The sequence below is a fragment of the Pseudochaenichthys georgianus genome, chromosome 11 (genome assembly GCF_902827115.2).
Source record: "Pseudochaenichthys georgianus chromosome 11, fPseGeo1.2, whole genome shotgun sequence".
NCBI lineage: Eukaryota > Metazoa > Chordata > Actinopteri > Perciformes > Channichthyidae > Pseudochaenichthys > Pseudochaenichthys georgianus.
Genome location: NC_047513.1, coordinates 1,278,862 through 1,305,984, shown reverse-complemented (window position 1 = coordinate 1,305,984; position 27,123 = coordinate 1,278,862). Strand labels below are relative to the sequence as shown.

At 45.5% G+C, this 27,123-nt stretch overlaps 1 protein-coding gene across 1 annotated transcript in view; it reads left to right on the top strand.

The window, feature by feature from the left end:
* smad10a (SMAD family member 10a) overlaps positions 1-13,495 on the top strand; it is a 28,295-nt gene extending 14,800 nt beyond the window's left edge. Inside the window, exons 10-13 of the mRNA XM_034094505.2 lie at positions 49-232; positions 4,149-4,317; positions 4,786-4,924; positions 6,354-13,495. Of these exons, the coding sequence (XP_033950396.1) occupies positions 49-232; positions 4,149-4,317; positions 4,786-4,924; positions 6,354-6,565 (704 nt within the window). The 3' untranslated portion in view covers positions 6,566-13,495. The remainder of the gene's footprint in view (positions 1-48; positions 233-4,148; positions 4,318-4,785; positions 4,925-6,353) is intronic.
* Positions 13,496-27,123: the final 13,628 nt, after the last annotated feature.

Here is a 27,123-nt window from a genome sequence, read left to right as displayed (position 1 = left end):
TCAAAGCTGTCAGGACCCTGACTCCCTGTGTGCCCTGTTTGATTGCAGGACCAGAGTTTTGGTGCTCCATCTCCTACTTTGAAATGGACGTTCAGGTGGGGGAGATGTTCAAGGTGCCCTCCAGCTGCCCGGTGGTCACCGTGGACGGTTACGTCGACCCGTCAGGAGGAGACCGCTTCTGCCTCGGCCAGCTGAGCAACGTCCACCGCACAGACGCAAGTGAAAGAGCCAGGTGTGTACATTACAATACATTCATCTGAGTGCGATGAGCCACTAGAGGTATCAATCTCCTCCTCTACTGACCTATGATAGCACACTGATAGCTGTGTAGGCCTAACAAGTTATGCATTTATCATACTAATTGGGATTCATGCCGATTAATATGTGTGAACCGGTGGGTGAGGGTGAGTGGGAGCAATCTTTATGTTTCGCTTTTTAATTTCAACCGCAGTAGTCTTTTCCCAAGTCTCTGCTTAACCCCAATACGTTTTACCCTGAGGTTAAGGAATAGTGGTTAGGAAAACAAATATGAGCTCATTTTTGGACAACTCCTACACAACCAATAATAATAATAATAATTAAAGCTGCAAGCAGCGTTGAGCTTTTTTGCCGCAAAGTTCAGGAACCAATTAAACATCAACATTTTCACCACTTCTGACGCCCACGTCACTGTAGTCGCATGGGCTACCTACTGTCATGATTTAGGCCACTTTTAATGGGCTTTTGCCCTCGTCTTCCCTGCTTGGTTATCACTCGCTTTGCGAGCGGCTAAATTGATCGCGCCCACGTGACTGGGCTCGCGCGGCCTATCAGCCGTCATGATTTCTGAACCTTTTCTGTGCTTTTGCCGGTCGTTTTCCCTGTTTTGGGTGTGTTTCGCAAGTTTATCGGTCAATAGGGTCTTCGCCGACCTCAGGTCTCAGACCCTAATAATACATTTATTTTGGGGGGCGCCTTTCATAACACCCAAGGACAATATAGGGAACAATTAAAACAGTGGATTTAGTGAAGTATCAGCCGGGGTAAGACAAGACAAACAACAGGAAATGGACTACAGAAGGACACAGAAGGACACAGAAGGACACAGAAGGACACAGAAGGACACAGTTTGAACAGGTGGGTTTTGAGTTGGGATTTGAATGTTGTTATGGAATCAGACTGTCGGATGTGTCGTGGCAGGGAGCTCCAGAGTCTGGGAGCCGAGCAGCTGAAAGCTCGAGCACCCATGGTTTTGAGGCGAGAGCTTGGGACGGTGAGAAGTCCTACGGACGAAGAGCGGAGGGTGCGGGAGGGGGTGTATCCTGAAGGAGGTCGGTGATGGAGACGGGGGCAAGGTTATGGACAGCTTTGTATATGAGTAGAATGTGTCTGTAGTGAATACGGTAGCGTACAGGAAGCCAGTGTAGCTGAGTGAGCATGGGGGTGATGTGGTCGGATGAGTTGGTGCGGGTGATGATCCGGGCAGCAGAGTTCTGGATTATTTGCAGTCTATTGAGGAGCTTGATGGGAAGGCCAGTCAGAAGTGCATTGCAGTAATCAATCCGGGATGTGACGAATGAGTGGACCAGGATTTCAGTGCTGGGTTGGGACGGTGATGAGCGGAGTCTGGAGATGTTCCGAAGATGAAAGAAGGCGGTGCGGGTGATGTTTTTTATGTGTGGTGCGAACATGGGCGGCGCCAGGATGTTGTTGCTGCAGTAGCTTAGCAGTTGCTATGACAGCACGGCGTTGCTAGTTAATTTTCAAAATAAACAAACAATACCAGTGGGCCAAGCACGAGCCTGTTCATATTGTAGCGTTCCCCGCTATTCAAGATCACTCAAGCCTTCAATGTCCAAAACGTTCTCTTTATTTACAGAACCAATCAATAGTGTAACACTCATGACTTTCACGTAACACACACCGGAAAACGCACACATACACACACACACACACACACACACACACACCTGGAAGGGGCGGTCTCTCCCTAACTCCCACCAACAACATTGCCTAAATAACGCACTTTTCCTCCTCTCTGGCCTCCTCCTCCTCCTCCTCCTCCTCCTCCTCCTCCTCCTCCTCCTCCTCAGTTATCTTCTCCTCATTCACAATTCCCCGTGTTAGATCTGACTGTCAGCACGCCTCGAACAATGCGCCATGTCGGAAAATACAACACATTCTTGATTCATTTAAAATGACCATTTGTAACTGAGAGGAGCGACTGCTCCTTTCTGCCGAGATGCTCAAAGGGTGAGACGCTGTGTCTGAGAATCACTGACTAGCAGAAGTTGTATATTCTGGAGTGGAGCTCTGCAGAGAGCAGGGTGGAGGAAATGAGGGCAGGGGATCATCACCGTGCGGAGAGGAGCAGCGCTCGTGGTAGCAGCTAGCTGGTCCTGCTGCTGCGGGTGCAGCGGGTCAGTTGGCGGGGGCACCTGTTCTTCGTGGTCCCAATCCTCCCGGTTTTCATAGTGAACATCGGGATCCTTGTGGATAGCAGGGTTGTCCGGCTGGACCGGCTCCGTTGGAGATCGCGGTCGTTTACGCTGACTTGTGACTGTGAGAAATGTTTCCATTTTCGATCTACTGAGAATTAGCCAAGTAACAGTTCATGCAGTAAATTACAACGACCCGCCCCTGATAGACCCCGCGAAAATGTATCATATTTATACACATTCTCGCGGGCTGCGAGAATGTGTATAAATATGATACATTTTCATATCAAAACAATGGGGTTGCTAAGCCATTGCTAGGCCAATTGTTGGAGTTGCTATAGCAACTCCTAGATACCCCCTGGCGCCGCCCCTGGGTGCGAATGAGAGGGAGCCGTCCAGAATGACACCGAGGCTTTTCACTTGGGCAGCGAATGGTATGGGGAAGCCGTCGATGATGATGTTCGGTGCTGGGGTGTTTTGTGACTTGGTGAGGGTGGATTTGGAGCCGACGAGCAGGACCTCAGGTTTGCTACTGTTAAGCTTCAGGAGGTTCCTGCTCATCCAGCTCCTGGTGTCCTCAAGGCAGGATTGGCCCAGATGAGAAGAGGGTTTTCAGATAGCATATTGTTGAAAGTTGGAAACATATAAGCACTTTAAAGGGGACCTATCATGCTAAATGCCCTTTGTGATGTCTTTTATACATAACGATGTGTCCCCGGTGCGTCAGGGAACTCACGCAGCGTCAGAAAACAAAACCCTCTCTCTTTCCCTCCGTACCCAAATCTCTAGAAATGGGGAAACAACGGAGCTGATCCAGATTTGCGTCCGATATGACATAAATCACATCATATCGGAAATGTGGACCCACAGCACTATCAGAAAGTTGCTATCAGAAACAATGCGTGACGTGTTTTGGAAGTAATATGATCTTTGTTTACATTAGCATCGCTAACACTCAGAGCTAACCTGTACTGGAGAGAGTATGTGTAAAGAAGCAGGAAATAAAAAAAGGAACTCACCTGCAAGAGAAAAAACATTTGAGCTCCATACCGTTTCAGAAAAAATCCTTGATGTGGTTTGGAAAATGATGGCATTTAATCACGGCAGAATTATAAGTATCTGCCGGTAGAATTCTGAGCAGGCATTAGCTCCCCCTCCCAAAATCAGCGTTTCTCTAGCAGGGCTGGAATAGAGGGATATGAGGGATGTCTAAGATGCATGACCTGTTTGGTATTTTGAGCAAAACACATCATAGAAATGTTTTTTATATATTTTTATATATCTGAGACCTATAATATATGCCGAAAAATAGGATAATAACCTTTAAGGCATAAATTGTAAAATGCTAAATAAGCACTGTAACTTACAAGATCTGCATTTCTTGTTCACAATAGGTTGTTTCCGTGAATGATGCGTCGCGTTAATTGTTGTGGCCGCAAAGAATTGTGGGACAGCATTTTCTCCTGTCCTTTCCTAAAGGATCATGGCTGATACTTCTTGGTCATTTCAGGAAAATAGACTTTCCAACAATCTTTTCTGTTCCAGGTGAGCTGTCCTCTGAAGTCAGGACTGGAGGCTTTAGGACTACACTTGTATGCTAACTAAATAACATCACATTTATTTTCAATCAGACACTGGTGGAGCACCCCGTAATCTCTGCAGCCAAGGCCAGTATAATAATATTCATTGTTACCAATAAATGAAGGGAGGTTCCACATGTGTGTGTTCCAGGTTGCACATAGGTAAAGGCGTGCAGCTGGAGTGCCGTGGGGAGGGCGATGTGTGGATGCGCTGCATGAGCGACCACGCTGTGTTCGTACAGAGCTACTACCTGGACAGAGAGGCCGGCCGGGCCCCAGGGGACGCTGTGCACAAGATCTACCCCGGGGCCTACATCAAGGTCCGCACACACTCACACACACATCTTCTAAGATCATGTCATTATCAGAATCACAATACTTTATTTATCCTGGGGAAATTGGGTTTGCAAGACTTGCTCCATTTGAGAAGGAAATAAATAGAATTATAAAAATGAAAAAAATATTTATAAAAACGTAATCAAGTAAAAGTATGATGTCCAGTTAAAGATAAAATGAAATAGAATATAATTATTTTATATGGGAAGTTAAAGTAAAAATGCACACGTTGCACTACAATAAATAACATGCATATTACAATACAGTACATACAGTGGTGTACCAGTAATAATAAGATATTTATATAGCAATGAACTATAAGCATTGATCTCATAGGTTGCGAGACACAAACAAATAAGTCACATCCATTTGTTATTGGCAAATATAGCGCTATATGAACAGTTGGAGTGTGATTAAAGAATGAAAGTTGTAATGTGCTCTGTGTCTCTCAGGTGTTTGACCTGCGGCAGTGCCACAGACAGATGCAGCAGCAGGCAGCGACTGCGCAGGCTGCAGCGGCTGCGCAGGCTGCTGCTGTGGCAGGAAACATCCCCGGGCCAGGCAGCGTCGGAGGCATTGCACCTGCAGTTAGTGAGTACAATCAGAAACATACTAAATGTACAATGAAGAGTTTAAGGCTCAAGGTAGGAACTAATATACTGTATATATATATATATATATATATACAATTCCCCTACGGTGGACAGATAACAAGTATATGAAATGGTGACGTGTTAGTAGCCCACTCATGCAGCTTTGAGCAGTGTTGGGATACTGAAGATTCAATTGTGTTTGTACTCTTTATTTCAAGTCTGCTGTACATGTTTTAGGATTTGGGGGATTTGTATATATACTATATGCTGCTGCTACATTATAATACATTAATTTAACAGGGACAGTGCACATCGATAGACGTTGCGGTCAATGCACCAGAGTTAGTCAAGTGGCGGTTTTTCCTCTTTAGGAGTGGACAGATGTTACTTGCTTTATTCCAGTTTATTTATTAAGAATCTAAAACGTGTTCACGGCCCACATTCAACCATAAAAAATATGGAGGCTAAATAAAGTTCTGATTGGTCAATTCATAACCTGTGACACGTTGTTAATCCAGTAGAACAGACCGCTGTCAAGGACTGTAAAGACCGTTGCTAAGCAGGATCAAGAAAGAGAAAGGAAAAGAGGTTCAAATTAAAAATAATCTTAGTAATGAAAATGTTTCCACACAAATCATAATGTTTTGCAAATTATTTGGCGTAAAATATTGAATTTACATTTACACCCTTTAATATTTTATTTGGGCTTTTAGATGAAGACCGCACATAGTTCATACATACAACTATTCTTCTGGCTAAAATACATCTTTTTAAAAGTCAATCAAGGAGTAATCTTAATTTAAGGTGTTTGTAGATTAAAAATATATTTTCTTTTGGAAAAAATCAAAGGGTGGCTCATCACACCATGAAATGGGAAATACTGATGTCTAACGAGGAGTGGGTTAAAGGAACAATAACTATGCTTGCCATGTTGTGTTTTGGTGGCTTTTGGTTGAAGTGATCCTACTGACTGTATCTTTCTTTCTTCTGTTTTTATTTTGTTTTTGTCTGAGATGGGAATGTCATCTCCTATATGTTATTGTTATGTCCATGTTTGTGTCTTTTTCCTGTACAAAAAATAAATAAAAATAATAATAATAAAAATAATAATTTAGCGACCCACTTGCCATGCCTTCGCGGCCCACAGGTTGGGAACCGCTGCTTTATTCACTTGTAATCTTCATCTTTTGTTTTCCTTACTAGCCTTTTAATTTCAGTATTGTAGGACTTCCATTCCAACTTACAGCAGCATCATCGTTTTCTTTTCTCGCAAAATGGCTTGTTTTTTGCATGGTCCCAAAGAAGCTCTAAGTGTTTAGTGAGTGTAAAAGCAGTCATACCACAGGCTGAGCAACAGTCACAGCATGTAAAGCCCATGATGAGTAAAGAAAGGCTCCCTGACGTGATGTGTCCCCCTCCTCTCACAGGTCTGTCTGCAGCCGCAGGGATCGGGGTGGACGACCTGAGGCGTCTGTGTATCCTGCGGCTCAGCTTCGTAAAGGGTTGGGGGCCCGACTACCCCCGGCAGAGCATCAAACACACCCCCTGCTGGGTGGAGGTCCACCTGCACCGCGCTCTGCAGCTGCTGGACGAGGTGCTGCACACTATGCCATTGGCAGACCCAGGGCCTGCTAACTGAGGACCAACATGTTCAATCTGAACTGTATGAATGTGCACACACACACACACACACACACACACACACACACACACACACACACACACACACACACACACACACACACACACACACACACACACACACACACACACCTGTTGCCAAATATGCTATTAAATTGATACACGAAGCAAATCAATGAGAAATACAGGAAACATTGAGGACCAATAACATTATGCTTTTAACAATCAATGCACACACACTGCAACCAAACTGTCTGCAGCCACACACACACACACACACACACACACACACACACACACACACACACACACACACACACACACACACACACACACACACACACACACACACACACACACGTTTCTAATGCTTTACTCTGCAATCTAAAGTCAAACACAAGGGAGGAGAGGTTGTGACTGACCGTGTCCGTTCTGAAGACATTTGGATGCACTGCAGAAATCCAGTTTCCCTATATGCACACAGACACAGACATGTCAAAAGCAATGGAGTGAACTCACAGTGAACACACACCGTGTTACAGGTGTGTGTGGGTGGCAGACGGATGCATGAAGGAGCCCCGTGTTCATGTCATCTCTGCTCGTACTGTATGTCCATCTCAACTCAAACGGTTAGCATCGATAGCTGGTTAGCCCTCTTATTACGCTCAGCTCAAGCTATATTATTTTTGTACCAAAAGACTAAAAAGCCAAAAACATTTAGCTTTAAGTAGTGTTGTTGTTCTTTGTAACGAAGCAGTGCTACCCTGTATGTAACCAAAAGCCAAAATACCTCATAACTACAGCGCAAAGTCACCATGACGTTCTCCGCCTGAAGCGCACACACTGCTCTTCACTGATGGCTGAAGTGGGCGAGAGCAGCCCTCTGTGAGCATTCTGGCTCCACCACTCCCCTGGTTTGCGTTCCTTTAGCTTTATGATGTAGCGTGCTGTGCAGAACTTGATGATTGGACCGATGAGCAGAACTTATACCGATGACTGAATAGCTCCGGAGACAGAAACCTGAGTGCCTCTCTGTTCTCATCTCTGAAGTGTGCTCACTCTATTTCAATCAGAGCCCTGTTTTTATATGTGGCCCAACCAAAGCAGACTATCATGCTAATATCAGGCTCAAGGGATCCTGCTTTTAATCACGCAGCTAATAGAGTGGTGCACTGGTGACATGTGTGTAGGCTGACCCGGAAGAGAGCATCGCGAGACCTCGGGAAAAAAGAATGGGATTTTTTATTGGATTTGGAGAAAATAATCTCTGTGGAAAACACATGTTTATGATACTTACGTGTTTTGCTCAACAGGATTATCTCCACATATTGACACCACTTTAGCATTTTTTTGAAGTGGAAGCAATCACCTAATGTTATAAACAAATTCAATCAACATTGCGGCTGTGCGTTACCAGCGCTGTGCTAAATGTGCAGCGTGATGACGTTTAGTCATCTCATTTAGCCACTCGTTAGCAACCGCTGTCGCTATGACACATACAAGCAGGGGCGCTTCATGTTGTCGTTGCTGTGGACCAATTTAATCAACCTTCTTTGGGGGCCCCTTCTGGTCCGGGGCCCCAAGCAGTTGCCTGCCTTGCCTGTTGGCAAGCAGCGCCCCTGCATACAAGCTTCAGATATTTACACGTGGGGTATTTACTGACATAAAAAACATTACAATCTCCTTAGCTTGTGGTAACCACAGCCCTAATGTCAGGGTTTCAACCACAAACATGTTCAGAAGACTGTTGATTCCAACACGAGGGAACCGGAGGTGCTCAGATGCTGACTGGTTTCAGGCTTTCAGGACTCATTCCTGCACCGCTCTGTTTGGCTATCTGGAAGCAAAGGATGGATTTGTTGATCCCTAATTAAGTTATCTTTCAAAGAAAAATGATGCGCTCTTCTTTTATAATTAAAGTCAAATAAGTACAGAGTTGAACCATACGCAGCATTCAGATGATTGGCTGTGTGCTGATCATGTGATCGTGGTTACATGAGGAGGTTGATTAGAGTTAGTCCTTCACAATGTTTCTGTCCCGTGAATGGCTGAACGCAGTGTCACTTTAAATGTTGCGGCCGTAAGGAATTGTGGGACAGCATTATCTCCAGTCTTTCATAAAGGATGGCTCAGATAATAAAGGAAGCATTGAAGCTCTTTTCCCATCATCTAATCAAACAGCTCTTATCATGACTGACACTGAGGTACTTCCGGGTCATTTCCCTCCGTTAGGAACCTTCCTAAGAAAAAAAGAGTATTCGACCACAATCTAAGTCTCTTTTTATTTTACGGGTGTCAAATCAAATCAAATCAAATCAAATCAAATCAAATTTTATTTCTATAGCACATTTAAAAACGATTTTCGGTCGAGCCAAAGTGTCATTTTCTTCTACATGTGTTTAGTGGTGTGGACCCAATGAAAGGGTACAATTGAACCCTTAGATGGTACCATCTACTACAGGGAGCTTAGACCCAAGAGTGGGTCATGTTCTGACGGCTAGTTCTGTGGAGTGCTGAGAGGAGAGGTCATGTGATTCAGCTGCTTATCAAACATCAGCCATATGCATACTTGTGATTTGTGCCTTTTGTTCTCAGCTGTAGATGCAGCAACACTGGACTCACACACACACACACACACACACACACACACACACACACACACACACACACACACACACACACACACACACACACACACACACACACACACACACACACACACACACACACACACACACACACACACAGGTTTCTCTCGCCACACATGAAGGTTCATGTTGCACATTGTGATTTCAGATGTTTCAGTCCTTGGGTGTTATTCTGTGGTTCCCTCAGGTGTAGTAACAGTTCAATGAATATATCACAATGTGTCCAACTTTCTTCTAGAGATAGTATTAAGAGAGCACTCATCTTACCTGAGTAGTATTATTTATTGCCTTCTGTGAGTGTAAAACATGAATGAGTATGCGTTGCACTGTTTTAATCTTAGCATGGACAACTCAAATAGATGTCATATTTATCTCTGCTCTGCTGCCCATGTTCAGGGAGGTACAAGCAGGCTTTCTCAGATAATGAGCAAACCCTTCATCACCATCATCATCATCACACACATCACCTCCAACACATGTCCACAAGTGCTTTGCATTCAGCGCCTGTAACTGTGCACATCTGTGGATGTACATGTTCAGAGAACTAAACCCAGCTTCAACTATTTTTTGCTTCGCTTCATTTTTTGGGTTTGTCATTTTAAAAATGTCAAATTATGCTTTATTTTATACTTCTGAGAGGGAAATAGCTTGTCTGTAGACCGGGGGTGGGGAACCTCCTGCCTCCGGGCCATACCAAATGGTCTTGTCGACCGCAAGACCTCGAGGTAATTTATAAACACGTAGGTACTCGAGGTAATTTATAAACACACATAAAAAAGAAAAAAATTAAAGAAATCTAGACCGCAACATAATTAAACAAGCGAGTGCCTGTTTTTCCTGGCCAAGGTCAGGGTCCTTGAACACAACACGAGCCTCACGTGTCATCAAGTGGTGGTATATGTCTCGTCTGACGTCTGACAGGGGTGTAGTTCTGACGGAGAGCACCAGAACGCCGCTCCGGGCCGGGACTTCAAAACTGTCAGTACCCACAAGGACCCGTACACACGCCGCAGTTTCTGCGTGTCTGTGTCTTTAGTTGAAAGCCCAGTGGCGATCTGCTCATCCGTCATACTGATCATACAGTCGATAACTGTGTTGTTATTAGCATCTGGTTAGCTAGCTATGCTAACGAATATAAGAAGCTTTTTCTACAACCAGTGAGGTAAAGGCACATCTTTATATGATCATTATAGTTATAAAAAAATAAGAGAATAAAGTAAACGGGTATAAAATACTATATGACAGTAAAAAAAAGTTGTTATTAATAAACAAGAACACAGTTTGAAAGGAAAGTGATTTGTAAAATATCCATAAAGAAAAATAAATCTGCTTACTGTTCTGTTTCATCTGGGTGTTGAGAGATGTTTCCATAGATCTACTAATGTTGCTCTCAAAGTGCAGCAGATCGATGCTTTTAACTTCAACATTTAAAAAAAATCTTCCCAGCGGGGGAGCATGCCCCGAACCCCCCTAGAGGAGGTTAGGTCCCCCCCCACACTTAAATCCTGTTCACATGAATAGGTAACTAAATACATTTGCACACATCTTGTGTCCATATATTTCTGTTGTGGTGGTCATGCCACAACCGTGCACGTGCATGAATGCATGCGCGAGTAAGATATCTGGATTAAGAGGTTGCTTTTTCTTTGCACAGCATGAAAGAAAGGCCAAATGAATGGGCTGTGATTTTAGTTTTTTTATGCAGAGGTCAATCGTTTGTACGGCCCTCGGAGGATGTTGAAACACTTGAAATGGCCCTCGAGAGGAAAAAGGTTCCCCACCCCTGCTGTAGGCAAATCAAACATTTGTGCATGTTGAATTGAATCATTGGAAGCAGTGACGACCATATGACCAGAATTAAAATCATTTACCTAAGTAAAAGTGCTAAAACCAAACTGTCTAAACACTTGGTCCAAGTAAAAGTACTGAATACATTTTTTTACTTAAAGGTGGGGTAGGTCATTTTGGAGAAAGCAGCTTGAGCGCGCTAGAATTTGAAAGTACACAGCCGGAGAAAATATGCCTCTTCCTTCAGACTTCCTCACAGAGCCCCTCCTCCAACACACACGAACGCGCGCATGACCAATGAGGGCACGAGATAAGTTTGTGCACAGATGGAAGGCTGACAGGCAGGTAGGCCATCCAGTTACTTTAGCCGGGCCGGCTCAGATGATTGGTCGTGCTTTCTACAGAACTACGGCTTCCAGAGATGACATTTTCTATGTATTTTTTGTCAAAGCACTTCAGATATTCATTGCTATCGGGACGTTAAGAGCATTCCATGGAATATAACAAACAGTGTATCTCGAGCCGGTTTCTCAAACTTACCTACCCCACCTTTAAGAGAAAGTCAAATCAGCAAAACATTATTTAACGTACTAGTACCAATTGCAGAACAATCAGGAATATAAACATCCAACAACATTGGAATAAGTCGAATAAGTCTTGAACAAATTCTTTAATTTATCACAAAATCACATTTTTGAACTCTTACACAAATCTTAATTAAGTTGAAAGTTAAAGTTACATATTAAGATAAGTGACAACATATTTAAGTTAAACATCTTTATTTATATCCATTGAGTAATTGGTTGAGAAATGACCCAAAAATAGTGAAAGGACACCAAACTCATCAACCCATTGAGGGCTGGATTCAAAATCACACCAAAACTCGAAATGATCCAACTCGTTAAGTCCAGCGTGCCCTGAATGTGCACTTGTGTACTCAGGGACATTCCATCGCTGCAGGTGACATCATTCCCTCCAAGAAACATCTCAGAAATGTTTACTTAGTAAATATGACATCCCTGTTTTTCCAGACCCAAGGCCTCTTACTTCAAGGGTTCTCACTTTGAAACCGAAAGCTTTAATGTGCAGTCTGACGTTTGCTTCTATGGAGTCCACTGTGTCAGAGCCCCGCCCCCCCATGAGTACGATGTGTGCCCTGTCTGTAGACTCATGCTGCATCATGACTCTTTACAAGTAAAGCAGAGATGAAATGATCTGTGTACACTAACGGCCCGTCTACACTACAGGCATCAAAACATCTTGAAGCTGGGCGTGTCTGAGGCTTGGCGATTTCTCGCGCCCAACAACCAATCAGGAATCTCCCGCCCGCCCCCGACATACAAAGCAATAGCAATGTTAAAACGAAGTAAACTGGATATAAAATCCCAAACAGGCGAAAACCTACCAGTTCCACCCACTGTCTCTGCCCCCTCCCTCCATGCCTCGCTCCTCCGGTCTGTATCCCGGTAGAGGAACAGAGACTGATCAAACAGCACCGGGTGATTCACGACCGCTATGATGAATTTTCCCTCAATTTTTTTGAATATGAGGAAATGACCTGCGTAGTCTCTCCCAGCATACACGCGGTTTGATTGGCTAGCGCTTGTGCTGTCAGATTTGCATACGCGGGATTTGATTGGCTGATGCCAAGCATCGAGCCTCAAAAGTTGAACATTGTTCAACTTTTGATGCCGATAGATGCTCGCGATGCTTGCAAAGCCATGCTCCGCTCCCCACAATGCAGTTCGGCGAAGTTTAAAAATCTTCTACGTCACCCCATTCAAGTGAATGGGCGAAGCGTTGAAAGCATTTTTCGATGCCTGTAGTGTAGACGGGGCGGAAGAAGACACTTGGCATAATATAGTGTCCTTTGTGTTCACGACAATTCATTCCTCCTCTGCTGTGATTGGACGGTTCAGTGGCAGTGTGATACCCATGTGTTACTCGCATTTTTAAACTACAACTATCCAAACTCTTCATTTCCTCTTCCGCTACTCATGGCCTTCATCAGTGGATATAATAATAATACTAATTATAATAATACTACTCAGAAGTCTGTGAGCAAACCCCATCTACTGATGAAGACTGGGAGTGGCTTGAAAGCTCTAAATGATCTGGTTACTGTGCGAGAGTTTTGCTTTCAACTGAACATGTGTACAACCTGGAAATCAAACACACACTCAGAAAAGGTTTAGGCTGAATATTAAAGTATAGAATTCATGTAATGTTTATATCCAACAATAGCTCTGGATGAAAGCGATCTATTCCAAAACCACCGCACTCCATCCTCATTAACGTCAGTATCCAGATCCTGAGAGACACACACATCCCATGCATCACACATGTAACACACACCATGCTGACACACTACAAACACTATTATGTACTAAATCATTTGATTTGGCTTCCTGAAATATATGGTTCTTAGATTTTGTAGTTTTATTGTAAAAATGTGCTGCTCTTGTAATGTTGACTGTATATTAAAAGAGATAAACATATTGTACTGTCATATGTATGTTAATGATGGAATACTGTTTCACTGGGAGGGGGGGGGGGGGTGAAGTACACACAAGAACACGCTGAGGACCCCACGCTGATCACTCACTGTGATACCAACACGTGTCAGAACTATCAGACACACACGGCAGCAGATACAGGAAGCTGCAGGTTACTGGTATCACGACGTATCGTCACACAGGCAGTGGATCTTATGCTGTATCATCATGTATTACAATCATTGCACTACACAATCCAGCCTCCAGGGTTGAATCCCAACGTGGGTCACATGATGCGTCCTGTGAAGTCAGAGAAAGCAGCACGTGTGATGTGTGTGTGGCAGCGGTGTGATGTGTGTGTGGCAGCGGTGTGATGTGTGTGTGGCAGCGGTGTGATGTGTGTGTGGCAGACGGTGTGATGTGTGTGTGGAAGCGGTGTGATGTGTGTGTGGCAGACGGTGTGATGTGTGTGTGGCAGCGGTGTGATGTGTGTGTGGCAGCGGTGTGATGTGTGTGTGGCAGCGGTGTGATGTGTGTGTGGAAGCGGTGTGATGTGTGTGTGGCAGACGGTGTGATGTGTGTGTGGCAGCGGTGTGATGTGTGTGTGGAAGCGGTGTGATGTGTGTGTGGCAGACGGTGTGCTGTGTGTGTGGAAGCGGTGTGATGTGTGTGTGGCAGCGGTGTGATGTGTGTGTGGAAGCGGTGTGATGTGTGTGTGGAAGCGGTGTGATGTGTGTGTGGAAGCGGTGTGATGTGTGTGTGGAAGCGGTGTGTGTGGCAGCGGTGTGATGTGTGTGTGGAAGCGGTGTGATGTGTGTGTGGCAGACGGTGTGATGTGTGTGTGGAAGCGGTGTGATGTGTGTGTGGCAGACGGTGTGATGTGTGTGTGGCAGACGGTGTGATGTGTGTGTGGAAGCGGTGTGATGTGTGTGTGGCAGACGGTGTGCTGTGTGTGTGGAAGCGGTGTGATGTGTGTGTGGCAGACGGTGTGCTGTGTGTGTGGAAGCGGTGTGATGTGTGTGTGGAAGCGGTGTGATGTGTGTGTGGCAGCGGTGTGATGTGTGTGTGGAAGCGGTGTGATGTGTGTGTGGCAGACGGTGTGATGTGTGTGTGGCAGACGGTGTGATGTGTGTGTGGAAGCGGTGTGATGTGTGTGTGGCAGCGGTGTGATGTGTGTGTGGCAGACGGTGTGATGTGTGTGTGGCAGACGGTGTGATGTGTGTGTGGCAGCGGTGTGATGTGTGTGTGGCAGCGGTGTGATGTGTGTGTGGCAGACGGTGTGATGTGTGTGTGGCAGACGGTGTGATGTGTGTGTGGCAGCGGTGTGATGTGTGTGTGGAAGCGGTGTGATGTGTGTGTGGCAGACGGTGACACGCGGCAGAATGGCTCACAACACTCAAGTCTGTCGGGACTTTGTTTGGACCAAGATTCAAAGACGTTCTCATCAACGCACAGCTACAGTGTAGATATGGCAGACATCAAGTCTGCTCCAACAATGGGACATCAATATATCAATCATAAAACTCTGAAACTATTTTGAAAACAATTAAAATAGTGCAAGAAGAAACAAAGTTATATAAAATAGTGCAACATCATGTTGCAAAACCAATGAATGAACTATATACAGTATGTACAAAATAAATAAGTACAATACGCTGAATGTGACCTGAGGCCTGTCCTACGAAGCTGGTTCAACCTAACCTGGATATGTTTGAGTTAGCCGGTTGGCCTAATCCAAAACATACGCGCTCTCGCTAAACTGTACTACGACGCTGGTTATCAAGTGGATCGCTCAAGCCAGCCGTGTCCTATCTAGTTAGGTGCGCGTTCACATGAAAGGGGTGGTATCTGGAGCATTCGACCAATCACAGACATGGAGAAGCGTACTGACAGCGCAGCGTCATACTTCCTGAATGAAAAGTCAACTATAATATTAGACATGAAGAAGTTAAACTTTAAACATCCATGAATTAAACACTTGATCCAGGATCAAAGCCTCAGAGCTGCAGCTGCAAGGTGAACACAGCTGGGAACAGAACAAGTGTTTGAATGCGTACATTAACAGGTTTATGATATCACTGCCCCGTCTAAAACACGATCTGACTTTCATTACATTTGTCTCGAGTGTTTCCTCAACTTAATGTGTTGCTTAAAATAATACTTCTGCATCCAGTCTGTGACACTGTGAGTGCTGCACGGCCAGATACGGCTCAGCTGACTCAGATCAGGAGAGATATGATACATTATGAAGTGATATGCCGCGGACTGTACTTAATGTTACTCTGATCCGGTTACTTATGTTGTGGCCGATATTTAATTAAGCTTTCTTAACGCTAATGTTATAATAGTCAGATTGCTCTGAAGATGGAGGTGATATTCTATTCATGTTCACGTTCACACAGTCGGTGATTTTTGCCGGCCGTCTTTCCTGCAACGGCAGTTTTTCTGTATTTCCTTTCTCCTGTAATATGACTTGATCGCTTTAAACTCCGCACACTGAGCTCTGATTGGTCAGCAGGCGGTGCTTTCACTGAGTTGAGCTCTTAGCCTGCAACCTAACCTGCTCCGGGGCAGGTTAGCCGCACAGCATCAGTTACCATGGAGATCTAGCCGCTAAAAAGAGAACCAGCTTCGTCGGACCGGAAACCCCGAGTTTTCCCTGAAGTTAGCCGCTAAGAAAACATCCAGCTTCGTAGTACAGCCCCCTGGTATGTGATGCATGATGCATGTAAATAAATACTACACATATTCCAAAAAGCAAACAGCAGATCAGAACATCCAATGAGCCTCTCTTATGTATCCATGCTGTTCTTTATCAAGGAGGTGGCCTCTCTAGCATGTGTGGCTCCTCAGGAGGGGTTAGCGGTGGATACAAGCCACTGCTTTGGTATATTTAAAGGTCCCCTATCACGCAGAGCCCACTTCTTCATGTCCCTTCTACATCAGCATGTGTCCCCTCTGTGTAGAGACACTCTCTCTACACACAGGGGACACATGTCTCTTCTACATCAGCATGTGTCCCCTCTGTATCGAGACACTCTCTCTCTACACACAGGGGACACATGTCTCTTCTACATCAGCATGTGTCCCCTCTGTGTAGAGACACTCTCTGTACACACAGGGGACACATGTCTCTTCTACATCAGCATGTGTCCCCTGTGTGTAGAGACACTCTCTCTCTACACACAGGGGACACATGTCTCTTCTACATCAGCATGTGTCCCCTCTGTGTAGAGACACTCTCTCTACACACAGGGGACACATGTCTCTTCTACATCAGCATGTGTCCCCTCTGTGTAGAGACACTCTCTCTCTACACACAGGGGACACATGTCTCTTCTACATCAGCATGTGTCCCCTCTGTGTAGAGACACTCTCTCTACACACAGGGGACACATGTCTCTTCTACATCAGCATGTGTCCCCTCTGTGTAGAGACACTCTCTCTACACACAGGGGACACATGTCTCTTCTACAACAACATGTGTCCCCTCTGTGTAGAGACACTCTCTCTACACAGAGGGGACACATGTCTCTTCTACATCAGCATGTGTCCCCTCTGTGTAGAGACACTCTCTCTACACACAGGGGACACATGTCTCTTCTACATCAGCATGTGTCCCCTCTGTGTAGAGACACTCTCTGTACACACAGGGGACACATGTCTCTTCTACATCAGCATGTGTCCCCTCTGTGTAGAGACACTCTCTCTACACACAGGGGACACATGTCTCTTCTACATCAGCATGTGTCCCCTCTGTGTAGAGACACTCTCTCTACACACAGGGGACACATGTCTCTTCTACATCAGCATGTGTCCCCTCTGTGTAGAGAGATCGTCGTGCAGGTTGAGCTCTAGGGACTCAGAGGTCATCGTCGTGCGGGGTGAGCTCTAGGGACTCAGAGGTCATCGTCGTGCGGGGTGAGCTCTAGGGACTCAGAGGTCATCGTCGTGCGGGGTGAGCTCTAGGGACTCAGAGGTCATCGTCGTGCGGGGTGAGCTCTAGGGACTCAGAGGTCATCGTCGTGCGGGGTGAGCTCTAGGGACTCAGAGGTCATCGTCGTGCGGGGTGAGCTCTAGGGACTCAGAGGTCATCGTCGTGCGGGGTGAGCTCTAGGGACTCAGAGGTCATCGTCGTGCGGGGTGAGCTCTTGTCCAACACAGTTTATCTTTAATATGAACCGACAATTAAAATACGCCAGGAGATAGAACATAAATGAGAATGGACCAAGTATGACGAGTGAGCTGGTACCTTTGAGAGCAGCTCAGATGTTCTGAACAGGTGGAGGGCGATCAGAGAAGACCTGAGTCTGTTCGCACCTATAGTCCGCTCTCTGGTCCAGACCACAGTTTGATACATTGTTTCATTTCTCAGAAGGTTCGGTTTGCGTTCACAAAAACGGACTATAAACTTTAAACACAAGTCATGTGCTCGGAAATGCTGTTCAACCATTGGTCAGACATTAAGGGGGTAAGAACCATAGATATATAAACTATAAAAGGCTGGTGTGAATGCGCCCTAATATTCAAGGTTTCAAGGCATGCACGATAGCCACATTAGACGCTTTTATCCAAAGGGACTTACATACAGTCAATACTGTGGGCAATCGCCAAGGACCCCCATTCCCCTTGCCCAAGGGCACAGCGGCATGCTGAGTGCAGCGGGTATTGAACCAGTGCTCCCTGACCAGAAGACCAGCGCACTGAGCCACAACCTCCAGTGTAGTTGTTGGCAATGAATGGGACTATTCAATAACTACATTTTCTATGTAGTTTTAATCAGAATTTGAACTCCCCCCCCCCACCGTTCATAATCTCATATAGTTCACCATTTGAGACCCGTCTAGTTCACGTGCTAAATCATCAGAGATACTTCTAGTTTTTGTTCAATAAGGCCAGATTGCAAAAACAGAAAACTTGTATTTACAAGTTGAACATTCTGGTGTTTATTCAAAGCACCCCAAGTCCAGCACGAGTCAACAGAACTCTGAACAACACGGGCTCACTCGAGGCTATCGTTGACAACATGGCAGCTGCTCATTGTTTCCACAGAGGGCACAATACGTATTACATGATTCCAACAACCTATAGATAAATATATACAATAAAAGAATCCAAAAGTCAACAACAGATAACCAAGTCAGTTACATTATAATGATCATACATTTGATTTGAAACTAGACAGAAATAAGACACAAAAAGTGGACGTACAGCGGCCAACAAAGAGATCGGGCACGCTGTTCTCTGTGAATCAAACCCATGATGGCATAGCAACATCATCAGATGTGCTGCTTCTACATTTCATTGGGTTTAGAGTAACTGGGGAAACAGTGTTTTCTCTGGGAGTCCCAACGGGGAACATGCCCTGACTCTGACACTTTGAACGCCCAGTGCAACACAAGCACACACACATGCATCACATTATATGCTCTGGAGCACAGCCATTCTCTCTCTATATTCATTCTCCAAATTGAGAGCAAATGTAAAGGTAAGTTATTTCCATGGCTCCTCAGATTCTCGTCTCCACTCTCCAAGCAGGACAGCTGTCTGCTCTCTGTCTCTGAGTATAGAGCAGTGGCGGAGCTGGGGGTGGCTGGGAGAGGCCGTGGCCACCCCCAGCTGAATCCTGGCCACCCTATTGGCCACCCTCACCACGGGGGCCAAACCATTTTAGAACATTAAGAATTTTTTTTCGAAATAACCTTTCATCATTCATCAATAATTAACATTAATAGGACGTTATATTGATAATGTACTCACTAAACTTACAATTCATTTAACTTCTTTTCTTCCAAAAGTTAATTATCCAAAGCCTCTGTACACCCCCTTCTATTTACATGTAATGGTTTGGTCCTGCCTCCAAACGCGGTGCGGCACCGCTCTTTCTAGCAAAGAGTGAGAGCAAGAGCATGTGAGGAGCAGGGATGCTAGTACGTACGTTAGGGGTGTTGAAAATAATCGTTTCTACGATGCATTGCGATGCGGACGTGGACGATTCGGTCTCGATGCAGTGACGGAAGATAATCGGTTATAGAGTAGCAACGTTGCTTCCTGATTTTCCGGCCGCGGCTTTACTATAACATTTTTTCTGTCACTTTAATATCAAATCGGTCGGTGACGCAGAGATCAGGGAACAGACGTGACAGCGGCACAGCAACACGGAGCAGTCTGCTTTATCCACCAACACAAGAACACCAGTCCAGAACCGACAACAGCAGGACCCGCTCCGAATCACTCCGTGTCGCTGCGGCTCAGAGACACAGGGAGGGATTTATGTTTTTCAAAAATAATCGCGTTACAATCATGTCAGGTTTTTGGTGGATTTAATTAAGTCTTGGATTGCAAAGTATGAATGTCCTCTAGCAATTTGCAGACGATATATACGTGTGTAAAGTTTGTGAAGGCAGGAGGAAAAAAGCTTCCGCGATCACCGTCTCCTCTCCGTTCCTCCAAGCCCCGCCCCCTCCCTGAAAATAATGAGTGACAGGCTGATAGTGACCCGATAGAAACTTTGTTATTCACTTAATCACTGAGATATAATGAAGCTAATTTAATCTCATACATTCATGGGATTTATGTAACAGTAAAACAGAGAATGTAAGTGTGCACCCACATGCAGTATTTTTGTTTGTATATGCTGTTGTAAATACTCCTGTTGTCTGCTGTGTTCAGACTCAAGTCCTGTGTGTGATGCCACATTCAGGACATTCAGTGTCCTTTCTTAACAGAAGGCTGCGGCTAGAAGCTGCAGCTCGACTGCAGAAGCATTAGCTTTTTGTTTTTGAGGATGGAACAACTTCACACACGGAGGCTAGACCTATACAATTCATTTATTTTGGTTTATAAATTAATGTCAAGACATTTATGTTATTGATTTCTGAAGCACTTTCTAAATAATAAAAAGAGAGTTCATATGTATTTACTGCATGTATGCATTGATGAAAAATAAGCCATGTGCAGTAATATAGAAAATTGAGGATGCAACGCATTGGTATGAATCGTGATGCACCGGGATATCGAACCGAATCGAATCGTTGACAGGATAATCGTAATCGAATCGAATCGTGAGACCAGTGAAGATGCACAGCCCTAACGTACGTGTGTGCCATGTCCCAACGACTCACAAAGTCAGGCTTTCAAAAGAGAAAAGAAAGGAGAGAAAGACAAGAGAGAGGGACTAAATGTGGTGTCTAGACAGTTGTGTTAAGTTAATTTATTTAGTTCAGTCCTTTTGTCTTTTGCCTTGTCTTGTGATTTCCTGTTTTATTTTGTAGTAACCTTTCCCTCTCGTTTCAGAGCATTCCTGCCCTGGTGTGTTTTTCCCGCCAGTGTGATTGTCAGCCCCTCCCTTAATTGTTGCCACCTGTGTCCCCTTACCTAGTGTGTATATATAGTCTGCGTCTCCCTTTGTCTTGTGTCAGTTCGTCTTGTCTCGTCAAGCCTGCCAGTCATCCCTTGATCGTGTGAAGTATATTTTTGATAGTCCATGTAGATGTTTTTTGGTTTAGAGTTTTTGATCCTCCAAGTGAGCGTTTTGTGTTTGACCTTAATTAAAAGACCTTGTTAATTCTGATCTGTTTCTGGTGTTGTGCGTTTGGGTCCTGAGCCTCGTGACATTCTTAACAGCACGAACTGACCAAAGAATGGACCCAGCCGACCCAGACAGGTTCAGAGCAGCTCTGCGCTCACAAGGCATGCTTTTGTCTCAGCATGACGATCAGCTGAAATCAATTGACCAGGGAGTGAAAGAATTGAGTGGTCGTCAAGAAAGCTTCCAAACATCTGTGAACAGCCAAGTAAACCACCTGGCAGGTCAGCTTGTTCATGTCCTTGCCCACCTGGAAGCTGGATCTCAAACTGTTTCCGCGGCTGCACCCCTGCCTGAGGCTGTGAATCCTGTGATCCAAGGACCTACTCCTTCTTCATGCTCTCGTCTCGCATCTCCAGAGAAATTCTCCGGTGACTCAGGTGACTGTCGTCCATTTTTAGTCCAATGCGACCTGCATTATCAACATCAGCCTTCTGCTTTTCCAACAGACCAGTCTAGAATAGCTTTCATGATAACACACTTGACTGGTAGAGCAGCAGCGTGGGCTACAGCAGAATGGGCTAGAGACTCTCCCCTTTGCAGATCACTTGGACTGTTTACTGATTCCCTTAGAAAGATTTTTGATCGTACAGCACCAGGGAGAGAAGCGGCTAAAGCTCTAGTTCAACTCAAGCAAAGAAATCAAAGAGTGTCTGATTATGCCATAGAGTTTAGGACAATAGCAGCAGACAGTGGCTGAAATGATCTGGCCTTGCTGGACGCCTTTGTAAATGGACTTTCAGGCCTTGTCAAAGATCACTTAGTCCCATTAGATCTTCCAGAAGATTTAGACTCTGTGATTGCTCTGGCTATACGAATAGATAATAGGCTCTGGGATAGACAAAAAGAAAGAGAACATCCTGCAGTTCGTTCACCAAGCTCCAGGGGGCCTCCTCGTGGCATCCGGATGGGGGAGGATTCGTTTCCAGGGGTCTGGATCAAGCCTCCTTTGACAACACCATCCACCACATCAGAGGAACCCATGCAACTTGGCCGAGCAAGACTTTCACTGGAGGAGCGGGAACGGCCTCCGCCAGGGCCTGTGTTTCTACTGCGGGCATCGTGGACATTGTCACCATGCCCTTAACTCAACCTTTAAATGCCAGCGCCCTTGATGGAAGATTATTGTTTCAAGTCACTCACCACACAGAACCCGTCCAGGTTATCATAAATCACACCCACACAGAATTCATGACATTCCATTTATTCGACTCCGCACAACACCCTATGATTTTAGGCTTCCCATGGTTGAAAAGACATAACCCTCACATTGACTGGCGTTCTGGTAGGGTGAAGGGGTGGGGAAGAGAATGTAATCATACATGTTTGGTTTCACCAGGAGAAGTTGAAGGGCTGTCTGTAGGAAGGGTTACTTCAGGTAGGGAGGTGGAGACGAAGGAAGTAACTCATGACCATGCCTCTGACTTACCAGACCTGCCCAATGTTCCCTCCTGTTACCACAACCTGAGGGAGGTTTTCAGTAAGACTCGGGCCTCTACGTTGCCTCCTCATCGACCTTATGACTGTGCAATTGACTTACTACCAAGTGCCCCCATTCCCAAGGGACGTCTATACTCAATTTCTGGTCCTGAAAGACAATCTATGACGGATTACATTGACTCATCTCTGAAGGCGGGCCTCATTCGTCCATCGTCATCTCCTGCTGGTGCCGGATTCTTCTTCGTGGGTAAAAAAGACGGATCCCTCCGACCCTGCATAGACTACTCTCCCCTGAATGATATAACGGTAAAGAACAGGTACCCTCTCCCCCTCATTTCCACTGCTTTTGAACTGTTAAAAGGAGCTAAGATCTTCACTAAACTTGACTTGAGGAATGCCTATCACTTGGTCAGGATAAGGGAGGGGGACGAATGGAAGACTGGATTCAATACCCCCAGTGGCCACTATGAATACTTGGTAATGCCATTTGGGCTAACTAATGCTCCTGCTGTATTTCAGGCTCTTGTGAATGACGTGCTCAGACAATATTTGAATCATTTTGTGTTTGTCTACCTGGATGATATATTGATATTCTCTCCTGATGAAGAGTCCCATGTTCAGCATGTCCGCCAGGTCCTCCAAGGCCTTCTGCAAAACCAACTATTCGTGAAGGCGGAGAAATGTGAATTTCACAAGACCACTGTCTCATTCCTGGGCTTCATCATTGCTCCGGACCAGGTCAAGATGGATCCAAGCAAGGTCAGTGCTGTCGCAAATTGGCCCACACCCACCAACAGGAAGAAGGTACAGCAATTTCTCGGTTTTGGTAACTTCTACAGACGTTTCATAAGACATTTTAGCTCCATAGCTGCACCTCTCCACTCACTCACCTCAACCCATGTTCAGTTTTTGTGGACTCTACAGGCCGACAAAGCTTTCCAGGAATTGAAAAGACGGTTTACCTCTGCTCCTGTTCTCATCACTCCTGATTCACTATGGCAGTTTGTGGTGGAGGTGGATGCTTCCAATGATGGAGTTGGGGCTGTGTTGTCACAACGTTCAGCCAAGGACAGCAAACTTCACCCATGTGCATTTCTGTCACGTAAGTTAACACCTGCTGAACGCAACTATGATGTAGGCAACAGAGAACTTTTGGCAGTCAAAACAGCGCTTGAGGAATGGAGACACTTTCTGGAGGGGTCAGAGCAACCATTCATAGTCTGGACGGATCATAAAAATCTTGAGTACATCCGAAAAGCTAAGAGACTGAACTCACGTCAGGCAAGATGGGCTTTGTTCTTCACTCGTTTTAACTTTTCCTTGTCATTTAGACCCGGTTCACAAAATGTCAAGCCAGATGCACTTTCTCGTGTTTTTGATCCTGAACCCTCGGCAAAGGAACCAAAGCTCATCCTTCCACTAAACTGTGTGGTTGGAGCGGTAACTTGGCCAATAGAAACAGAGGTGAAACGAGCTAACGGTGTGAGCCCGACACCTAGGGGTTGCCCCCCAAATAGGTTGTTTGTTCCTCAAACTGTGCGTCCTAAGGTCATTCAATGGGCTCACACCTCGCTGCTCACCTGCCATCCTGGGGTAAAAAAAACCATGTACGTCATCAAGCAACGGTTCTGGTGGACATCTATGGAGAAGGATGTCAAGGAGTATGTGGCCGCCTGCACCATCTGCGCCAGGAATAAGACCTCTTCCAGGCCCCAGATGGGTCTGCTCAGGCCGTTGCCTATCCCCAGTCGGCCCTGGTCTGACATCTCAGTGGATTTTGTCACCGGACTGCCAGAATCCAAAGGTAACACCACCGTCCTCACGGTGGTGGATAGATTCTCTAAAATGACACATTTTATTGCTTTATTATTGCTTTATAACGGCTGAAGTGTTGTTGCACCAGGTTTTCCCAGGGACATCGTGTCGGACCGGGGTCCTCAGTTTGTCTCCCGTTTCTGGAGGGAGTTTTGCAGCCTCATCGGGGCCTCTGTCAGCCTCTCTTCCGGCTACCATCCCCAATCAAATGGACAAACGGAGAGACTGAATCAAGAACTGGAAACCTGCCTCCGGTGCCTGGTGTCCCAAAACCCAGCTTCTTGGAGTAAACACCTCACGTGGGTAGAATACGCCCACAACTCATTGCCTACCTCTGCCACCGGATTGACTCCGTTCCAGTGCGTCTACGGTTACCAACCTCCCATGTTCTCCGAGACAGAGAAAGAAGTCATGGTTCCCTCGGCACACGCACTGGTCAGGCGCTGTCATGGCATTTGGGCTTCAGCACGTCGGGTCCTCCTTAGGACTTCGGCCCGCATGAAAAAAGCGGCTGATCGGCATCGCCGTCCTGCACCTGTGTACAGACCGGGTCAGAAAGTGTGGCTATCCACCAGAGACTTGCCCCTGAACGTAGTCTCTAGGAAGCTGGCACCAAGATTTGTAGGCCCATTCACTGCGGAAAAGTGTATTAACCCTGTGTCTGTTCGTTTGCGCCTGCCTAGATCACTCAGAGTCCATCCAACATTCCACGTAAGCAAACTCAAGCCGGTCAAGGAAAGCAAAATGGTTCCCGCTTCCAAGCCCCCCCCTCCTCCCAGGATCATTGATGGAGGTCTGGTCTACACTGTCAAGTGTCTGCTGAAGGTCAGAAAACGAGGAAGGGGTCAGCAGTTTTTAGTGGACTGGGAGGGTTATGGACCGGAAGAGCGGGAATGGATACCATCTAGCTTCATAGTGGACCAGAACCTGATAAAGGATTTTTACAAAAGCCATCCTGAACTCGCTGGGCCGTCCGGAGCCGTCCGTAAAGGATGGGGTACTGTGGTGTCTAGACAGTTGTGTTAAGTTAATTTATTTAGTTCAGACCTTTTGTCTTTTGCCTTGTCTTGTGATTTCCTGTTTTATTTTGTAGTAACCTTTCCCTCGTTTCAGAGCATTCCTGCCCTGGTGTGTTTTTCCCGCCAGTGTGATTGTCAGCCCCTCCCTTAATTGTTGCCACCTGTGTCCCCTTACCTAGTGTGTATATATAGTCTGTGTCTCCCTTTGTCTTGTGTCAGTTCGTCTTGTCTCGTCAAGCCTGCCAGTCATCCCTTGATCGTGTGAAGTATATTTTTGATAGTCCATGTAGATGTTTTTTGGTTTAGAGTTTTTGATCCTCCAAGTGAGCGTTTTGTGTTTGACCTTAATTAAAAGACCTTGTTAATTCTGATCTGTTTCTGGTGTTGTGCGTTTGGGTCCTGAGCCTCGTGACATTCTTAACACTAAAGAGCGACAGTATGTCACCCAGTTTTTCAAAGAAAATGTGGGTGTGGTCTATGAGTGGTGGAAATGTGTCTGTTAGCTAAGCTTAGTCCATTGTTAATAATAATTGTTATGTTTTTTTTTTACTAAGCTGACATTAAAGGTGGGGTAGGTAAGTTTCAGAAACCAGCTTGAGTGCACTAACATTTGAAAGTACACAGCCGAAAATAATCCGCCCCTTCCTTCAGACTTCCTTACAGAGCACCTCCTCCAACACACATGAAAGCGCAATGCACGCCAAATGACGGCACGCCCAATGAGGGCACGAGATACCTTTGTGCGTGCACGAGATGGAAGGCTGACAGACAGGCCGGCTAAACGGATTGGTTGTACTTTTTACAGTATTACGGCTTCTACAGATGACATTTTTTTATGGATTTTTTTGGCAAAGCACTTAAGATATTCATTGCTATCGGGATGTTAAGAGCATTCCATGGAATATAACAAAAAGTGTATCTCAAACTTACCTACCCCATCTTCATGTACTGTTAAGTAATGTTTTTAATTTCACTCCTCTTTTAGCTGACATTTAATAAATGCAGGTCCATTTTTAGCAGCTATTCATACTAAATCAGTTGTCCCTCCCCCTGGTGCCAGGACCAACAGATCCATCTCTAGACTTAGCAGTCCTGTCCCCCCATAAGTGTTATATTTTCACAGCTCATTGTCAGTAAATATTGTGCAGTTAGTATTGGACTACAAGATAGATGCAAGCCTGTACAGGTAGAGTTATTTCAAGCATAAATGAGTGGGTCGGGTTCTGGAGGTGTGGTTACAGCATTGTGCTTGGTTGGCGTGGCCTGGGCCTGGCGGTGGGGCCCAATAGGCGCATTCACACTGTGGTACTTTTCCCACAAAGGTTGATGGGAACTTAGTTCATGATCGCGTTCACACCAAAAAGAGCCGGTACTAAAAGTAGTTCATGCAAACCTTTTTACCCCCTCGAAAGTCCCTGCTAGAGAGCAGGGACTCGAAAGTCCCTGCTAGAGAGCAGGGACTTTCGAGCGGCTCTTTTATGAGAAAAGAGCTATATTTCTGATTGGCTGGGCGGATTGCAAACCACGCCCCGTAAAACTCCCAAAAAGTTTTGTGAAGCCGCCATTTTATTATCCTCGCATTAGCATTATTAGCATTAGCATTATCCCAGCGCAGAAACGCAGAGAGACTAACTTATGGCAACACAAAATAAAACATGGGAGCGGTGGAGATGAGGAGGTGTCGGCGTTCTGGCAATTTACTCGGAAAGCTTCAGTAGAAGCTGCTGGGACTCCCAGCAGCTTCTACTGAAGCCAGTTCCCAA